The sequence below is a fragment of the Ambystoma mexicanum genome, chromosome 12 (genome assembly GCF_040938575.1).
Source record: "Ambystoma mexicanum isolate Mex_15411 chromosome 12, UKY_AmexF1_1, whole genome shotgun sequence".
Classification (NCBI taxonomy): Eukaryota; Metazoa; Chordata; class Amphibia; order Caudata; family Ambystomatidae; genus Ambystoma; species Ambystoma mexicanum.
The window spans coordinates 665,148,682-665,166,268 of record NC_090936.1 but is presented as its reverse complement, the minus strand read 5'-3'; the positions used below and the strand labels follow the sequence as shown (position 1 = coordinate 665,166,268).

Here is a 17,587-nt window from a genome sequence, read left to right as displayed (position 1 = left end):
GGATTCTAGGTATCGCCTTAGCACTCCACATAAGGTGGTGTGTGCTAATCTCTAAGTTTTAGGTTGTTTTAGGAAGGATACAAAGCATCCCTCTATCCTTAAGAACAGTAGTTCTTAGGAAAAATGAAAAATGTAAAAGGAGAACCCAAAGGGTTCCAAGCAGCACTGCACATGGGGTGCTGTGTGCTGCAAAAGTGTAACACAGATGCCTTTATGAGAAATGGAGGAAAGCAAGACTATAGAATAAGGTAAAACAAAAAGAACAGAGTTCCCAAAGGTAAGAGCAAATAAGAATGAATGAGGGGGAAAAAGGCTACCCTCACTCAGTAGAGAAAGAACAAGGTCCAGAAGTCTAGCAAAAAGGGCTGAGGGTCTCCATAGAGAGGGGATTACGCATAAAACTAATAAATCCCCCTAACAACCACCAAAGCAGGACGTACAACTAGAGGAGGGGGAAGGAAGGACACCACCTAAATGAGAACACTATGGAGGACTGACCTACCAAAACAGGCATCCTGGCAAATGTCCAGTACCGGGACTCCCCTCTGCAGGGCAGAGGTGGCAGCCATGCCCTGATGGAATGAGCTCTGAGACCATCAGGCACATCCTTCCCAGCCAGATCGCAGCATTCTGAGATGTAATGAAAGATCCCCCTGGACAGGGTCTGCTTGGTGATAGCCCTGCTAGCACGAGAACCAGCGTAACCAATGAAAAGCTTTCCTAGCCTCTAGTACAAGAGAATTAGAACTTCAGTGCCGTAGACCTTCAGGGCCGGGTCCAACCAATGGAATCGTTCCTCTTCCTCGGAAGGGGGAGGCGGAGTAAAAGAAAATACAGGAAGATGATTTTCTGGGGGAAAAGAAAATCTGAGACCACCTTCAGCAGAAAGGCAGTAACCAGGAAAATCACCTTAAGGGTGAGCAATCTAAACGAATGGAAAATGAATGAAGGGGCTCCAACAGAGCACCCATCAGAAATGTTAAAACTAAATTCAAATCCCACGCTGGAACCACAAACTGGCAGGGAGGAAACTGTTTACACAACCCCCTTCCACTCCAAGACTGCATAACAGTAGGGATTGCAAAAAAACGGGCCATGTTCTGGGGACCTCTTGAACACAAACAGTGGCAAGGTAACCCTTAACAGTCCCAATCTGCAGGCCCACTTGGGCCAATGAAAGTAGAAAATTCAGCACATAGGCCCGGATAAAGAATCCAGAGCCCTCTCACAGCACCAAATGGAAAATGTATGCCACCTGCAAGCATAAATGGATTTTGTAGCGGGCATCCAAGCTGAAAGGAGCAAGTTGTCTAACAAGTCCCACTTCTTGTATCTCAGCCTCTCAGTAGCAAAGCATGAAGGTTCAGGCTGCTGAAGTTCAAATGGAGGAACTGTCCGTCTGATTGGGAGAGCAAGTCACCTCTTCCAGACCTCGAGAGACTAGATTTCACTCCTTAAAGTCCCCTCACCAGAGTGCTGTACCGAGAAAGCGAGACAAATGGACCGGGCGGTGACCGTTCTTCACTGGTGCTTTGAAAAGGGTTCCAAAATCACAGAACCACAAAGAATCCTTTACCTGGAGCCTCTTCACTCAACTGCTGCTGCGAGATCCATTCCGGTGTCCCCTCTTTCATCTGCCTTACCAAGATTCCTGTGACCGGTGTTAGGGGAGTTTTCCTAAAGTCCACTGTGAGGTAAGACTTTTTTAAACTATCCCAATTGTTTATATATCCCCCAACTCTTAGTATCAGTCTGTACTACTCGTGGAACCTTGGTAGAGTGGCAGAGCAGTCAGGCTTATAATAAGAGGCAGATGTGAGCTGTAGGTTAGTACACTGAACCTAGTTAGTAATGCAAGTTAAAGAAACCCTTACACATAAATGTATATTAAAATATATATTATATTTACACAAGGTATGCTTTAAAATACTTAGTACAATTACCAAAACATAGAAATACTTCTAGATACTTTTCAAAGGCCACTGCTTAGTTTGTAGTTGCCAGTAGTTACAACTGTTACAGCATTTGACACCAATGACAGTTCGACCGTATTATCGGTTCTACCGCGCACTCGTGTAAGACTGAAGAAATACAGTAATTACATTTAGTTAGCAAAACCACGTAAGAAATAGGGCCTCATTATGGGTCTGGCGGTAACTGTTCCGGTGATACCGGCGGACCCAAAATGATTTACTGGCGCCTGACTTCCTGGTAACACCAGGGGATTACAACCCCAGTGTCCCAGAAAGCCAGGCACCGGTAAATTGTAAGTGCCCATTCTGTGGGAGTGGGGACCACGGAAGCACAGCCACAGTTAACTGTGCTTCCGTGGAATTCCGCAGGCGGGTTGCTGTTCCGCCCGGCAAGTCTGACCTGCCCGCAGAGTTGTAGTGTGCCGCCGGACCGGCACACCTTAGAATGAGGCCCATAGTCTTTTTGGAAGGAAAATAGTTGATTCAGTAAATACTAGCAGAGCTTAAGGTTCTAGAGGCAGTTTCTTCACCCAGCAACGCTTTTAAAGTCAAAAACGCAACCCTAGCTAAAAGGCAGCTCGGAAAGGGTCAAAGTCTGGTGAAGCAGCAGAACGAAACTACAGTGAATATTTTCTAGTCTCTAGTCTTAAAGATGCAAGAAGATCAAACCAAAGTTGGAGACCTTTCTAAAGGGACACAAGCAGCATCTTGAATCAGAGGTAAGAGGGGGTACGACACCTCTATGTGCACTCCAAAGCTCTGGAGCAACTTTTCGGATTAAGGTAAGCAATAACTTTTTTCCCACGGTACCTTAGGTTTGAAAACCTGTTTGTGGCTGGATTCTCCTGGATGTGGCACAGCTGAACCCAACCTCCCGATTCCTTGGTCTGATGACAAAAGGCAGGACAATGGATGGGATCTCTCAGCAGCAGTCTTGATGGAGAACCTCTGGCACAGATTTCCTCAGCTCTTCTGGTCAGATTGCGGTTTTGGCGCTTTTTCTGCAGCCCCAACAAAGGATGCGATTTGCCTGGTCAATCTTCTTCGATTCCTGGAGTTATGCACTCTGGTGAGGGGACTTGGAGGAGTCAGATCATGTCTCTGGTGGTTCACCTGAAGCTCAAAGACTTGGACGGATTTGGCCTTTCAAAGACAAAACACTTCAATTGGGTCAGAGGTCTCCTGGTATTTGTGGTCTACAGCTCTGGAGAGGCACAGCACCTCGGGGGATGGCTCAGATTGCAGTTTGTCTAGGGACTGGTTGTTCCCATTAGTCAAAGGGAAGGAGCAGTCCTCTTCAGAGTTCCTCTATCGCACAGAAAACAGAGTCAAGATCGCAGTGGTCACTTCACAGTGTTGCAAAGGGTCTGCAGGCGTCCTTGGTCGTCGTCTTCGGTTAATTCAGTTTCCAGTGGTTGGCTTGCCCTTCACCTTATTAACCTCTCCTTTTATTCAGTTTCAGCACACACTCCTCTGAAATCTGTCATAGCAGTTTACTGAGAGGGGCAGGTGGCTATCCAATCAGGACAGCCAGACTCCCAGTGCCTAACCGAGACTGTAAACACAGTCTGCAGTAAATATTAACACAATAGTTGATAGAGCATGCCCACTGCCACCAGCCATAACTAGAAGGTGCTCTATGTTACTAAAAAGTCACAGGAGCCGAGAGAAGAGGGATACTAGGTATCCCCTTGGCACATAAGGTGCTGTGTGCCAATCTCTCAGAATATAAAGTTTTAGGAGAGATAAAAAGTATCTCTCTATACCTAAAATCAGTAGAAAGTAATGATAAAAAAAGGAATCACAAAGGAGAACCCAAAGGGCTCCCAGCAACACTGCCCAAAAGAAGCCACATGCTGCAAAAGTAAAATACAGATGCCTTAAAAGAAATATGAGCAAAGTAGACTCCATAGGACAGGTAAAACCCACATAACAGAGTTCCAAAAGACAGAAAATAAAAATGGCTCCACTCATTCCAGATTTAATGAAAATGGTCCAGAAGCCCAACAAAAAGACCTGGGGGTCTCACTAGGAGAGCGGATGAAGCATAAAAATTATAAATCTCCCCAACAACCGGGTGTGCTGCTGCATCGCGGGGGGCACTTTGTTGCATCTTCTCCTTCACTTGCAGGGTACTGTGAGACTCTTGGTAGAATTTACCTAGTGTTGTTCAGCTGCTCTTGTGTTGCTGGAGTAGTGATTCAGGTGTTTGGGAGTTCACCCAGGCCGAATACCTGCATGCCTTCAGGGAGCCTTCCCCCGAGGTCCCTGAACATTCTCCCCACCAAAGAGTGTTACTTACCTGCTACTGAAGACTTCCTCTGAAACTATTGACTTTCTACGACTTGTGCCTTGCTCGTTTGACCCTCCAATCTGACCCTGAGCCACTCATAACTAGATAGAGGAGGACACCTATGGCCTCTGTGAAAATATTGCAAAGTATTTACAGGCTTATGTTGCTTTTGTTTCATTCATCCTTACCGTTTTTACAACCTTACTTACCTTTGAATCGCTTACTGCCATTCTACAAGTAATAGCAAAGGGATTTACTTACTGTAAAGATTGCATTAGTTGTTCCAAGTTACTTACTGTGTGTTATAGAGCTCATCTTTCTGAAGAATCACCTTTACCGTAGTTTACATATAAAATAAAGATGTGTACCTCCCTACAGCCCCTTTTCCCTTCTAAGATAAACCTGGCTGCTCAGCCATTGCTACCAGCATTCTTGTGTGCTTCATGCATATAATAAGAGTTGGAGCCCTGGGCCCCAAGTGCGAGTCTTCTGAAGTCCTACGAATTTTGTCTGCTCAAGGCATCCGCTGCAACATTCTTTCGCCTGGCCAGATGAGTCGCTGTCAAAGTGACACTGTTCTCCAGATCCCAGAACCACTGTCTCATTGCTTCTCTGCACAGAGGCAAGAACCTCACGCCACGTCGCTTGTTGAGGTAGTGCATGGCCTCTGGGTTGACCATCAGAATCAGCAGACCTGTGTTTCACAGAGGGGAGGAAATCAACCAGGGCCAGCCTGATCACTCTTGACTCCAAAAAGAGTTCCTGAAACTCCATGGGAGACCACAGTCCGCTCACTGTAAGGTCCGACAGGTGAGCACCCCAGGCAGTCAGAGATGCGTACTGTCACCTGGGGCCAAGGTTGACCAAACAATGCGCCTCTCAGCAAGTGGTCCCTTACGGTCCACCACAGATCTTGGGACACCTGGCTCGAGACCTGTAGCATGTCCAACATGTGGACTTGGAACTGCAACCATTGGCAACAGAGAAGCCACTGAAGCAATCTCAAGCACACCCTTGCCTCTGGCACCACTTGGATGCAAAAGGCCATGAGGCCCAGAAGGTGCAGGAAAGCAGAGGCACAGACTTGTTGCTGTGAATGGAGGACACCGACCATCCAAAAGAGGATAGCCACTCCATCTGCAGGTGGGAAAGTCCTGCCCAGGCGGGTATCCAAGACTGCCCCAATAAATCTGCGAGACTAAGACAGCAGAAACCTGAGAGTTTTTGAAGTTCAGTAAAAAGCCCAAACGTGTGCAGGTGTGGAGCAGATGCTCCGACACTAGCTCAGATGAGCGAGCTCGGATGAGCCAGTCGTCCAGGTAGGGAAAGACATGGACGCCTTCCCTCCTCAGGCGAGCTGCTACTTCTTACAGCAGTTTGGCAAAAACCCTGGGTGCCAACAAAGATCAAACTTGGTAATGCTGTTGGCTCACTACAAAACTCAGGAAACCAACTTGTCCTGCAGATCAAGGACTTGCAGGACCTGTGCTAGAGAAACCATCTTAACCATCTTGAACTTAACCTTGGGTAAGAATTTCAGTAGCCGCAGATCTAGAATGGTGCGCAAGCCTCTGTCCATCTTTGGCACCAGAGAATAGGTGAAGTAACACCCCCTTCCTCGTTCTGAGTGTGGAATCAGTTCAATCATACTTTTCACGAGAAGTGTGATGGCTCTCCAATAGGAGGATGGGATCCGGAGACAAGGGGGTGGCCAGAGGATGAGGTCTGGTGGGCGCTGGTGATACAGGAGGCAGTAACCCTGACAAATGACCTTTAATGCACAAGTGTCTGTCATGGTCTCTGACCATTACCTCTGAAAAAGTAAAGCCTCCCCCCCACCGGCGACAAGTGATTAAGCCCGTCACAAGGTTTGGCGCCCTGGCGATCGGAAGGAACAGTGGTCGCTGCAACAGCTCCCCGGTTGGGTACCCTTCCTCTACCTCTCAGGAAGCGCCTGCCCTGGCCCCTTCACGTGGCAGGTTGCCCACGGCCCCTCTGGGCAAAGGCGGGAAAAGGGCAAAAAAACCTGCTCCGAGAAGGACTGCAAGCCCTAAAGACTTAGCAGTCTCCTTAGATGACTGGTTCTTCTGGAGGGCGTCAGCAAGGTTCTGTCCATCGAATGGGATGTCTAACAGCCTCGTCTGAACATAGGCCGCAAAACCGGATGTCTGTAGCCAAGAAGGGTGTCTGACCTCCGTGCTGGTGGCCATGGACCTGCCCACGCAGTTCGCAATTTCCAGTTCAGATAGCAGCATGACATGCTGCCTCTTTGCTGTCCAAGACCAAGGGCAGAAACCCACCCCTCATCTCTCCCTCTGGGACGTACTCTGACGCATTAGCTACTGACGACCAGAGGCCGAAGGAGAATTTCTCCATGGCACAAGAGGAGTTCATTGCCTGCAGTGTTAAAACGGTCTGATGCAAACAACTTCTTGCCCTAAGTGTCAAACCTCCTACTGTCCCTATCTGGTGTAAGGGACGGAAAAGTAGAGGTGTTGCGGCCTGAACCACCAGTCTTTCAGGTGAAGCGTGGGCGGAAGGGAAAGCTGGGTTCAACAAAGTAAGACAGTAGTTCCTCGGTGTCCAGACAAGTGGTCGACTAAATTGGTCGAAAGACAAATGGTCGACGTAATTTGGTCGAAAACCAAATGGTCAAATATTTTATTTTTTATTTATATATGTATTTTGTTGGTTTTCGTTTAGGGGAAAAAAAGTGTTTTTTTTTTTTAGAAAAAAAGGGGGTTGGTGGGACCCCCCCCCCCAAAAAAGGGGTGAAAATAAAAAAATAAAAAATTCGACCATTTGGTTTTCGACCAAATTGGTTCGACCATTTATCCAGTCGACCAATTTTTTTCGACCAAATGTCTGGTAACCAGTTCCTCGCCAGGTCCCTGTCCACTGCCACATTAAAGGGCAAGAGCGTTTCCTTCTTTGCGGCATTGTCCAGAATGTCAGAGTTCATTTTGAACTCTGGACCTGGACAGAGCAGAGCGTCCCAGAGTATCGGTCACCTTAGCCATCAGGCATTGGAAGGCATGCAATGCTTACCTGGGTTGGGAGCTGGTAAAATGTCAAACTCAGGTAAGTGTCTAGGCTGCAGGATCTTTGCAGGTCCTCTGCCAGGTCCAGCATGTCCTCACATCCCCCATAGAATTCTTTTGGTAAGTCTCTCGCCTCCCTAGACCCTATGGGTTACACCCAAAAAGGGACCAGGTCACTGTTCGCGTCGTAGACATCAAACATCTTAGGCATAAAGACGTCCCTGGGAAGTGGGATGTATTTCTGCAGAGCCCACGACGCCCGTGCCGCGCCACCCGAGAACAGGGCCTGGTGGCACCGAGAGACCTCACTCTCCTTCTGGACCAGGCCCAAGACCTTAGGTGTGTGGGAGTGGTCTTCTGAGGGCACGCTGCCAGTCGCAGAAGATGCAGTGGGACCCACTGGTACCACCGCCGAAGCTAATGGCGCCACTGTCTGCACCACAAGCGCCCGGGCTGTAGCTGCCGGAGACTTGGTGAAGATGTCAAGCGTCTTCAGGTGGAAGCTCTCCCATTCCTCCGCGGTGGAGGACCGGGTTGGAAAAGTTACCCTTAGAGCGGTGGCTCGCTTTCTTTCCATAGGAAGAAGAGTGGCGGAGAGGACTCAGGGAGCTTGACCTCTTCCGATGCTTCTCCGATCTTTGGCGTGTTGCGCTGTGCCATCTTGCCTGAGACCACAGAACTTCACCCTTTGCCTTGTGGAGAGAAGTGAAGAGCTTTACCACCCATTCCCGGAAGGCCTTCGGGTGCAAAGACTGACATGACACGCAATCTTTGGTGTCGTGGTCCTTGCCCAAGGAGTACAAGCATATTCGGTACAGATCAGAGACCGACATATGCCCGCCGCAATCTGCATACGGCTTGAACCAGGAGGCCTTCATCTGAGTCGGGATGCCATTTTTAAAAAAGGAAACTAGCCAAGCATGTTCCCAATTAGTGAACAGAGTGCAGAAAAAGATATATATATATATATATATATATATATAGGCCCCAAGCCGGCGCAGGCACGTAGAGGCATTGGACAGACTGATGCAGACTGATGCAGAGCTGTGCCTCCTTGCAGCAGAACATTTTCCAGAGAAAAGCAGCGCTGGCATAGGGATATCAGATGAGAAATCTGTGGCAGGAAAGTATCCATTCAAAATAGGTGACCTTTATGTTTCTGGTGAAATTATTATCCATGCAGATTCCCAGATTACTCACTATGATTGAGAGGGGAGAGATATCCCAATTACAGCAGCCAGAAATTGTTTGGTCAGCTGCCAAGTACCATGATCCCAGTTTTTATCAGATTCATTTTTAGATGGTTGGCCTCCATCGAATTATGAATAATTAATGATAAATTAAAAAAGCTAGTGGCAGTTTGCAACTATTTTTCAATTTTAAAATCTGTTGTGTCATTCGCAGAATTATATGCACTGAAATCTTTAATGAGACTCAATAGTTGTCAAAGATATTGTTCAAAAGTGGTAGTGATAAAGCAGATTCCCTGTGCTACTCTTGGCAAGAGGAATTAATCTCGAGTGGAAGGAAGGGAGTAACACCTTTTGTTTAAGATTGGTTAGAAAGAAGAGTATCCAATACAAATCTTTACCGCTGCAGCCTATTTCACTTAATCTATTCAACAGTATATCCTGAGGTACTTCATCAAATGCTGCCACCCGATCTAGGAGCTCCAGTACCAGGAGACTGACCTCATCAAGACTACTCACTATGACCGATTCTGTCCTACGTTGTGGTCTAAAGCAAGACTGCATGGGAACCATTAATTTGTTGCAAGGACTGTAATAGATGAACCGCCACTTTTACGAAAAGCTTTGCAACATATGGAATAGTGGAAATCAGGTGGGGAATTTGTGAGATGAGTGGGGTATGCAGATTTGTAAAAAATATATTTTTAAATAAGTGGGAAACCTCTGTTTTAATTTTTCTGGAATAATCCCTCCCACCAATGAGAGGTTGATAAGATTTCTGATTGCCGCCACAAATGTATTAGACATTGCAAAAGTTTAAAAAATATCCTAGGTAAAAGGTTCCGCTGTGGAGCCTGCCATGCAAATTTACTTTTCACTACTCATGTTTGAATTCCAACTATAAAGAGGGATGCTAGAAATGTGAAAGTACGAAGACCTAGTTTGCCATAGTGTATATATGATGTGTAACCATTATCTTTTATGTCTTAAAGTATTAATTACATTTGGCTCTTCGAGAAAATTGCTATCCAGACAAAAAATTCTTGCATGCGAGTCTCCTTATTTTGTAGTCTCAAGTCCTTGGGACCTACCTGCTGTAATTATGTTATGGTGCAGTGTCTTAGCTAGTACTACCTTCTTTATCATTTCTATGTAAGAGCAGAAGTGTTTTTCCTACTATCCAAGTCGTCTCCACGTGTGTTAAGCTTTCTTTTTCTCTCTTGTACAAAGGAGTTCTTGTATGTTTTTCTTCCTATCGTGAGCAGAGTTTTTTTCTAGGATTTGCAGGCCTAGTCCTGTTGACAATGTAGCAACAAGTATGTTATACTGTTGATTACAGCTTCCCGAGATGAAGGACATACATGCAATGTTTGAATCATTCTGCATCAGCAATGTTTTTACATTGAGATTCGTCCACGTCGAACTGTGATTCTTAGGGACCAAAGAATGGATTTTATTGCAATGCTTAGGAACTGCCCAATTAAAAAGAATACTCATGTGATCTCTCCAGATCAAAGTATAAAGGGCTTGGAATTAAGTGTGATTGTTAAACAAAAGACAACATTTAATATATGGCACACTGTATGTGGAGGTTTAATTTGCTGAAATATAGAGAGAATCACCCTTATCTGTGAGGAAATGAAAGCATCCCACATATCAATAAAAAAAAAAAAAAAAAAGGTGCATTTCAAGGATGACACTTGTAGTTTACCATGTCTACTGATGTTAAACCATACATATCTACCATCACAATATATAGAATCATCTTTGACCGAAACCACTGAGCTAGTAAGCTATCTCAGCATGTTCAGCACTTGCTTCAAAGATCAATGTGCAACCACATCCCCATATTTGAATCTGGCCAGGAACCACTGAGCTTGTCATCCTTCAGACATTGATCAATCAGGCAGAATTAAGTTGGGAAGTGTGGGGTGTCCATCATGACATACTGAACAAAACCATTACAAATGATTCTGTTTTAAAAATGAATAATTTTTCACCCAAACAATTTTTGTAGTTGCAAGTAAGTACCAATACTCACCGATCCAAGGATGTGGGCTCCGAGCAACCTATCTGTTGTTTTATGACTCAAAATCTTGACTAAACCATCAGTGTCCGCATTGGTTTTGGCTCTACTGTTTGCAGCAAAGGGGAACTTTCCAACTTTGTACTCTGTGCCCTAAAAAATTAAATAAGTAAATAGAATTAAAATCTTTGTTTGCATAGCATACCTTTCTATTACAAGGGACCAAATCCTTGCACTACAGACACTCTTATCAAGCAAGCTTTACATTGACTAACTTATTGGTATGCTGAAAAAGACATTTGCATGGCCCCCTCCCACAACCTTTATAGATAAAACCCATGTTCACCTCTACATACAATTCCATTTTTGTATTGGCACATGATCATTAAGCCAGCCTGGAATGCCAGACAGACAAAGACACCCACACACACTTTTCTTTCTTGTAGAGCAATCCTTGCAGCATTTAAAACATGTTTTTAAAATTTAAAGTGGTTCATATTGGTTACACATTTTTGACAACCTTGGACCACCATGGTCCCCGAGATAAAATAAAAAAATAAAAACATATCAGATCAAGAAATAAAAAAGTATGTCAAAGGAAAATAGAATCATATAACTTCATACACCATGTACAGCCTGATGCTATAGAGAAAAGCCGCTTTCCTAGTTCTTCCTTTAATCTTCAATTTTTTTCTGGATCACTATTAAAAATTTAACCAAAGTCAAAATTATCGATGTCTTCTCTCCTGCAAGCAAAATTTTCCACCAGACGTCTCTAGTTCTCTGGCCATATTTGGTGACCACCTCCAACATTAATTTTCTTCTTTGTTGATCCAGCGCTTTGCAATCAATCACCAGATGTTCTGTAGATTCTTGTGAATCTTCAGTCTTGCACAATCTACAGATTAGTGAATTGCCATCTAATTTGCCCCAGTTTTTTGTCACCTTGTTCTGAAACAAGTTCAAAGAAAATCGAAAGAACTGATCTCTGAAAAACCATTTTGGGAAAACTTGCAGGTACTTTGGTTAGGTGTTTAATTTCCTGCACTCATATAATGGTCTCCCATAGGTTTTGTATTGCTGTCTTTCGGCCTATGTCTGAATCCAATCCTGGATAAACAGTTTCTTCTTGTTTTTTTCTGGATTATCGATAAGGGATTGCACCGATTCCTCAATGCTGGCCAAGATTATCTTGCATTCCACCTCCCATTTTTTTGCAACACAGGCTCCCTTTGTTCTGCTACGGCTTTTTTTTGTATTTTTTTTTTTTTTTTTTTTTTTTTTAGGCATGAAAACCCCCATTTCACCTCCTCTTGAATACATTTCCCGAAGTATGACAATGTTTTCCATTCAGCTATTGCCCTTAGCGAGGTGAGACCGAGTTCCATCCTCACCGCCTGTATTGGGGTGCTTGCGGGAATGTTCAACGCCCTTTTCCAAAAGGCGCCTTCTATTTTCGCCCAATTCCCTGGGTTGAAATTAAGGTAGCCTTCCGCTCCATAGGTTAGAATGGCTGACACTTGTGGAATTATTGAATAACTGCCATATTTTTTGAGTAAAATCTTTGCTTGGCCTGCCAGAGTCCGTGCTTTCCTTACGAGGCTCTCCTGTCTCGGTGCTTCGATGGTGCTGGTATTTAAGCAAACTCCCAAATAGGTAAGAGAGGCCACCACTGGGATCTTTAGTTCATTCAGGCTCCAAGCATAGTATTTTCATTTCCCTTGTTGGCATCCTAATGGGAGGACAAATGATTTTTTTAGGTTGATGACTAGTCCATTTTTTTCAATATAGGACTGTAGGGCAACCAATTATCTCTAACCCAACCGGGGTTTGGTCAATGAGAACCACATCAGCATATAACAGTCTCCCTACTTCCATGTTGGCAATTTTTGGAGGAAAACAGATAATTTCCTTCAATGCAGAGTTCAACATCCGAGATGAAGAGTTTAAACAGATCCGGGGCCAAGGTGCACCCCTGCTTTAGTCCCTTATTTGTTGCAACTGCATTAGTTAGTAACCCCGCTGCATTCAATCTTACTTTGATCGATGTCTTGACGTGCAGATCTTTAATTGGGGCCAACAGCGAGTGCGGGCAGCTCCACTGATGTAACTTAGACCAAAGTAACGGGCGACTCACTAGATCAAATGCTTGCGTTAGATCTATAAATACGATATACAATTTGTCTCTGCTGTTCCCAATACAGGTTTTTAACAGATTTATTAAAAATATGTTGATGCTCGTGTCCATGCCTTTTTTCAAAGCCGCACTGCTAGATGTCAATGTGTCCCGAAGCGATGGCCCATCTCCTTAAAGACATCAATATTAGGGAGGCAAAAAAAGTTCCCGGGACATCTAATAAGGCAATCGGGCGGTAGTTAACGGGGTCTGACCTTGCTTCCTTCTTATGGATTGGGATGATGATCGACTCCCTCCAAGAGATTGGGATTTTCCTAGATTTGATTATGTATTTAAACAGTATTGACAAGAAAATCACCCATTGGTCCATGTCTTGTTTTAGGATTATGTTGCTTAAACCATCAGGGAAAGGAGCTCTTGAGTTTGAGGATTTGAAGATGATTTCCGCAATTACATCTGGATCAGCTTCAATCATATCCCATTTTTCATTTGTTGGTACACGCCACTGCATCCTGTCCAGATAGATCTCAAAAAATGATCCGAAGTAATTTACCCAGGTTGCTGCTGGAATTGGGTTTAGAATTACCGCTTCCTGTGGGGAATCCTGTTGATTTATTACTCTCCACATCTCAGCCGTATTCTTTGTACTGAGTAAGGTTAACATTTTCTCTGCATCATTCCTCATGATTACTTTTTTGTGACGACTTAGCCAATTGTGATAATGTTGTCTTATCTTTTTCCGCTGAATGTCTGTCAGCAAATTGTCCTTTTTTAGAGAGGCAATCTTTTTCATGTTCTTTTTCTCTTTTGCAACCATTGCATCATAGGCATGCTGGTGTTTAATCCCTTCTTTCATGCATCTCCCGGATTTAGACTCAAACAGATTAAATAAAGCCAAATAATTTATGGGTTTTAGTAATTCATTAATTTGGGCACAGTCGATTGCATATCTCAGTTGGTCAGTTAGCACTGGATTTTTTTACGGAGCGATTTTAACTCCATTTCTCCTGCTGGTTACTGTTCCATTCACATGGTATGAGGTCCCCCGATTATAATAAACAAGAATCAGCTTTGCAGACAGTAGGCTGTGGTCACATTCGTCCATGTGTACCATCGTCAATCTGTTTGCGGCGTCCACCATCTCTCCAGAGATGCATATATAATCAAGTACCTGACCCCGCTTCTTCCCTTTCTTGTGATCTTTGCCGGGAAGTCCCAAATGGTATTGCCATTCAACACTGCAACGTCTAGGGGTTCAATGGTTTCTTTCCACAAGATCCCTCTTTTTTCCGCTGCTGTGCCTCTTATCGGCTGATGAAAGATTGGGGATCCAAAATTGTCCAAACAAACTGCATTCAGGTCCCCACAGATCACATACCAGGGGTCTTTCCATTTTAACCTACATTTTTCAATCCAGTTTGCCACTTGAGTTGGGAAATTCATACTTGCTACACTTGCCGGATTCCAATACAAGTTAAGCAGAATCAGAATTTTCCCTTCTTTACGATTTTGCCAGTTTATTTTTCCCACCACTATTTGTATTAGCGGGGTCGGTAACAACTCTTCGAGTACCGTAAATTGAAGTTTGTTTTTAATCGATATAAGTAGACCAGGCATAGGCCGGCCTTTTTCTCCTTTAGTCGCTGGATTAAGATGTGTCAAATAGCCTATCAGTGGCAGTGTTCTTAACCACGTTTCCTGCAGTCAGAATATATTGTGTTCAATAATATCACCCCCATTGGTCAGCAGGTGCTTGAATCCCCTTGTATTTCAACTTGCCACCCGGTTGAGTCTATGGCTTTTTAATCTCTTCTGCAACCGTATTCATCAGCCATATCCAATTTTCTTTGGATCCATGTGCTCTCCCCCCCTCTTCTTTTCTTAGGGTCGTTCTTTCTCGGTCATTTCTCCTACTGTAAGGACTCAGTCTTTTGCTATACCTGCAATCCCTATTATCCTCTTTCCGTATGATTCGTGGTTTTTGCTCTCTCCATCTGCTAGTCGATCTTTCATGTCTGCGCCTTTCCGGGGTCCTCCGTCGTTTTCAAACCCCCCTTCTTGTTCTCTCAGATCTCCAATCATCTTTTTGTTGTAAATGCAACACTTTCGCTGGTTTAAGTATAATTTTTTGCTCCGTCAGATCAAACCCCAACAGTCTTAGCGAGGGTGCTTCATGTTTCAAAAGTTGCGTTATGAGTGGAGTGGTGGGGTATACGATTACTCGGTCCGTCTGCTCATCCACAAACTCCACTATTGTCAGGTCATCAGATGTCAATGGTCTTAACAACGGAACGTGATGTAATAATCTTAAGACATTCGCTCTGTTGAGAATTAATCCATCGGATTCCCTGGTCATTCTTTCTAAGAGGAGACAATCTTGGTAGCCCCATGTTTTATTTGCCTCTGATCCTCCTCGATTTTTTCCTGATTCTCGGTCCTGGGAGTTAGATCTTCCCTCTCTTTCTGCCAAAGGATGCAGGCATTTCAGAGGGTCTTACATCTTTGATCCAATCCTTTACGCTGCTATCTTTTGCAGCAGGACGCTCATTCGAATTTGCCAGGGCTGTAATGCGAATATCTAAAGGATCCTTATCCTTTGTTGATTCTGGTGAAATTATTGTTCTTCCCTTTTTTACTGTGGCGTCTTGCTAAGCTTTCCCCACTAACCATTGGCTTTTAGTAGGTTTCTCTATTTGCAGACATATTGGGACTTTGGGGACCTCAGACGACTGACGGATCATCATGGTTGATTTATTTTTAGTTTCATCCTCTATACTTTCCTCTTCCTTCTCTGACTCATCATCCGTGGCATAGTCTGAAATTGAATAGGTTGACATGTTCATTAGATCTATTTCTGGACTTCTATCTTCCTATGTAATTTTGCTCCTGTTTTCCTTACTGTCTTGCGCTCCATCTTGAAGTTGGTTTGGAGCTTGAATTTCCAACTGTGGGAGTTTGGTGATCTTCTCCGGAAAGAATATAGTTTTGTTGGTTGGTACTGTTATGTTGATATATTTTTTGACCAGCATCACTCTGCTTAACCGGGATCTTCTGATTTTTTAAATTTTTTTTTATTTTTGAATTGCCTGCAATTTCTTATTTTCCCCCTGGGGCAGGAGCCCCTTTGCCCTTAGGGCAGATTTAAGTAGCCCCCTGTCTTTCTGGTGAGGTTGCACATTGGCTCCCCTAAAGATTGGGAATACTTGTTTTGACGAGGTGTGTAAGGGAACTAAATTCCTCCCCTTGATTTTACTGCTTCCCATCCGCTACAATGACATCTGGTGCATTTGATGCATTGATATTTTTTTCCAGAATCGTTTTGCGGTCTGCTCTTGATTTGGGTCATTCGACTCCAATCTCACCTCCTCTCTTGGTGATATCATGGTGGGTTGGTTGAAGCTACAAGCTTCTGTTCCTCAGGCCCCCTCTCTCATGGGGGGTGGGGGGGAGAAGAGGACCGATTTCTTTTTCTTCAAATTGGTCATTAGGTCCCTCAGTTATTTTTTCATTGCGGATATTTGTTTCCAAGGCGTCAAAAGTTCTTGACATCCGGCACATTTTCTTCTCCATAATTAAGGGATCTAAAATTGTGTGGAGTAAGCCGGTGACATTTGCCATACTTGAGTCCATGTCTTTTTGTATTGCAGTTATAAAGTCTTCCATGAAAGTCATTTTCAATGCCAACATGGCCAGCATTGTCGTTTGATCCTTCAATTGATCCCCTAACTGATCATACAGCTTCATGAAGGGTGCCATAATAGCTGTTAATGTTCCTATTGTTGAAGCCTCAGTGTCTTTTTCTGTTTTTCGAGATTTTCCCTCTTCTCGTTATCATCAATCTTATCTTGAATTATTTGACATCCTACTTCGACTCCCACTTTATGTGATTTGTGCGATTTGGCGGGTCCCAATTCCCACTCCCCCCCGCCCCCCACCCAAGACAATTCTCCTTGGTGCCCCCCTTACTCAGAAACAAACACTTGTTGGATTCTTGGGGGTAAAATGTTCGTGCCCGCAGTGTCCACATCCCCTGCAGCTGGTCTCGACAGGTGTTGGATTGAAAGCTGCTTGGGATGGGACATACTTGACGTGCCGCTCTCCAGTGTTGATGCAGATTCCAGCAAAAGTTGATCTGAATCTCCAATCCCAGATTCCCCTCCAAATTGCACCACCCCCTGTCTAGTGGACATCAACAGCGGATACTAGAAGTCTTTCCTAGTAGTTAGATCAGATTTAGACAGGCCTCTTGGTTTCAACATCAGAAATTTCTTTCCGGATGTTGGTAGGGCAAAGCTGCATGATTCCTAGTAGGCACAGGTCGGATTTTTGTTTTCTGGACATTCATGGACCAGTGTTTAGATTGCTGAGCGTTTCCCCTACCCATCTCCTATGGGTGCAGATTGACAACCAGGGTCAGTTGCCAAAACCCCCATGTTAGTCACAGATGGCACACACTGGCCAACCCCAGCCCCTGCCGTCTGGTTTTCCCCTCTGGGATGTAAGTCATTGGGGCTTGGTATTTCCTTCTGAGGGATTGCCATGCCAGTAGCACCCTTCACCCTCGCTGACTGGTGAAGGAGTTGGATTACCTGTTTCAATCAGTGGTGTTTCAAATGAGTTAGTTGCGGTCGATGCAGTGGGCCCTGGGGCGTCTGATGATGGCTCCTGAGGAAGCGTTCCCATTTCCTTCACGCTATCTTCTGTTCCCTCATTAATGGAAGTCTTTTGATTCGCAGATTTTAGTTGGACCAGTTCAGTCATTTCATTTTCAACAAGGACCTGCTCCCTGGCTGGTGCAATTCTCATACCTTCTGCCATATGGCAAGCCATACTTTCTACGATTACCACGTTCACAGTATTTATCGGGCATGAGCGTAGTAAGGATTCACTCATTTCACTCACCCCATCCGCCGCTTCCATGGCGTTA

General features: G+C 44.5%; 1 protein-coding gene across 1 annotated transcript in view; it reads right to left on the bottom strand.

Moving 5' to 3' along the window:
• The window catches only part of DLD (dihydrolipoamide dehydrogenase), a 644,498-nt gene that overhangs the window by 140,263 nt on the left and 486,648 nt on the right, over window positions 1–17,587 (bottom strand). The window contains exon 12 of the mRNA XM_069629155.1: window positions 10,539–10,676. Coding sequence (XP_069485256.1) covers window positions 10,539–10,676 — 138 coding nt within the window. The remainder of the gene's footprint in view (window positions 1–10,538; window positions 10,677–17,587) is intronic.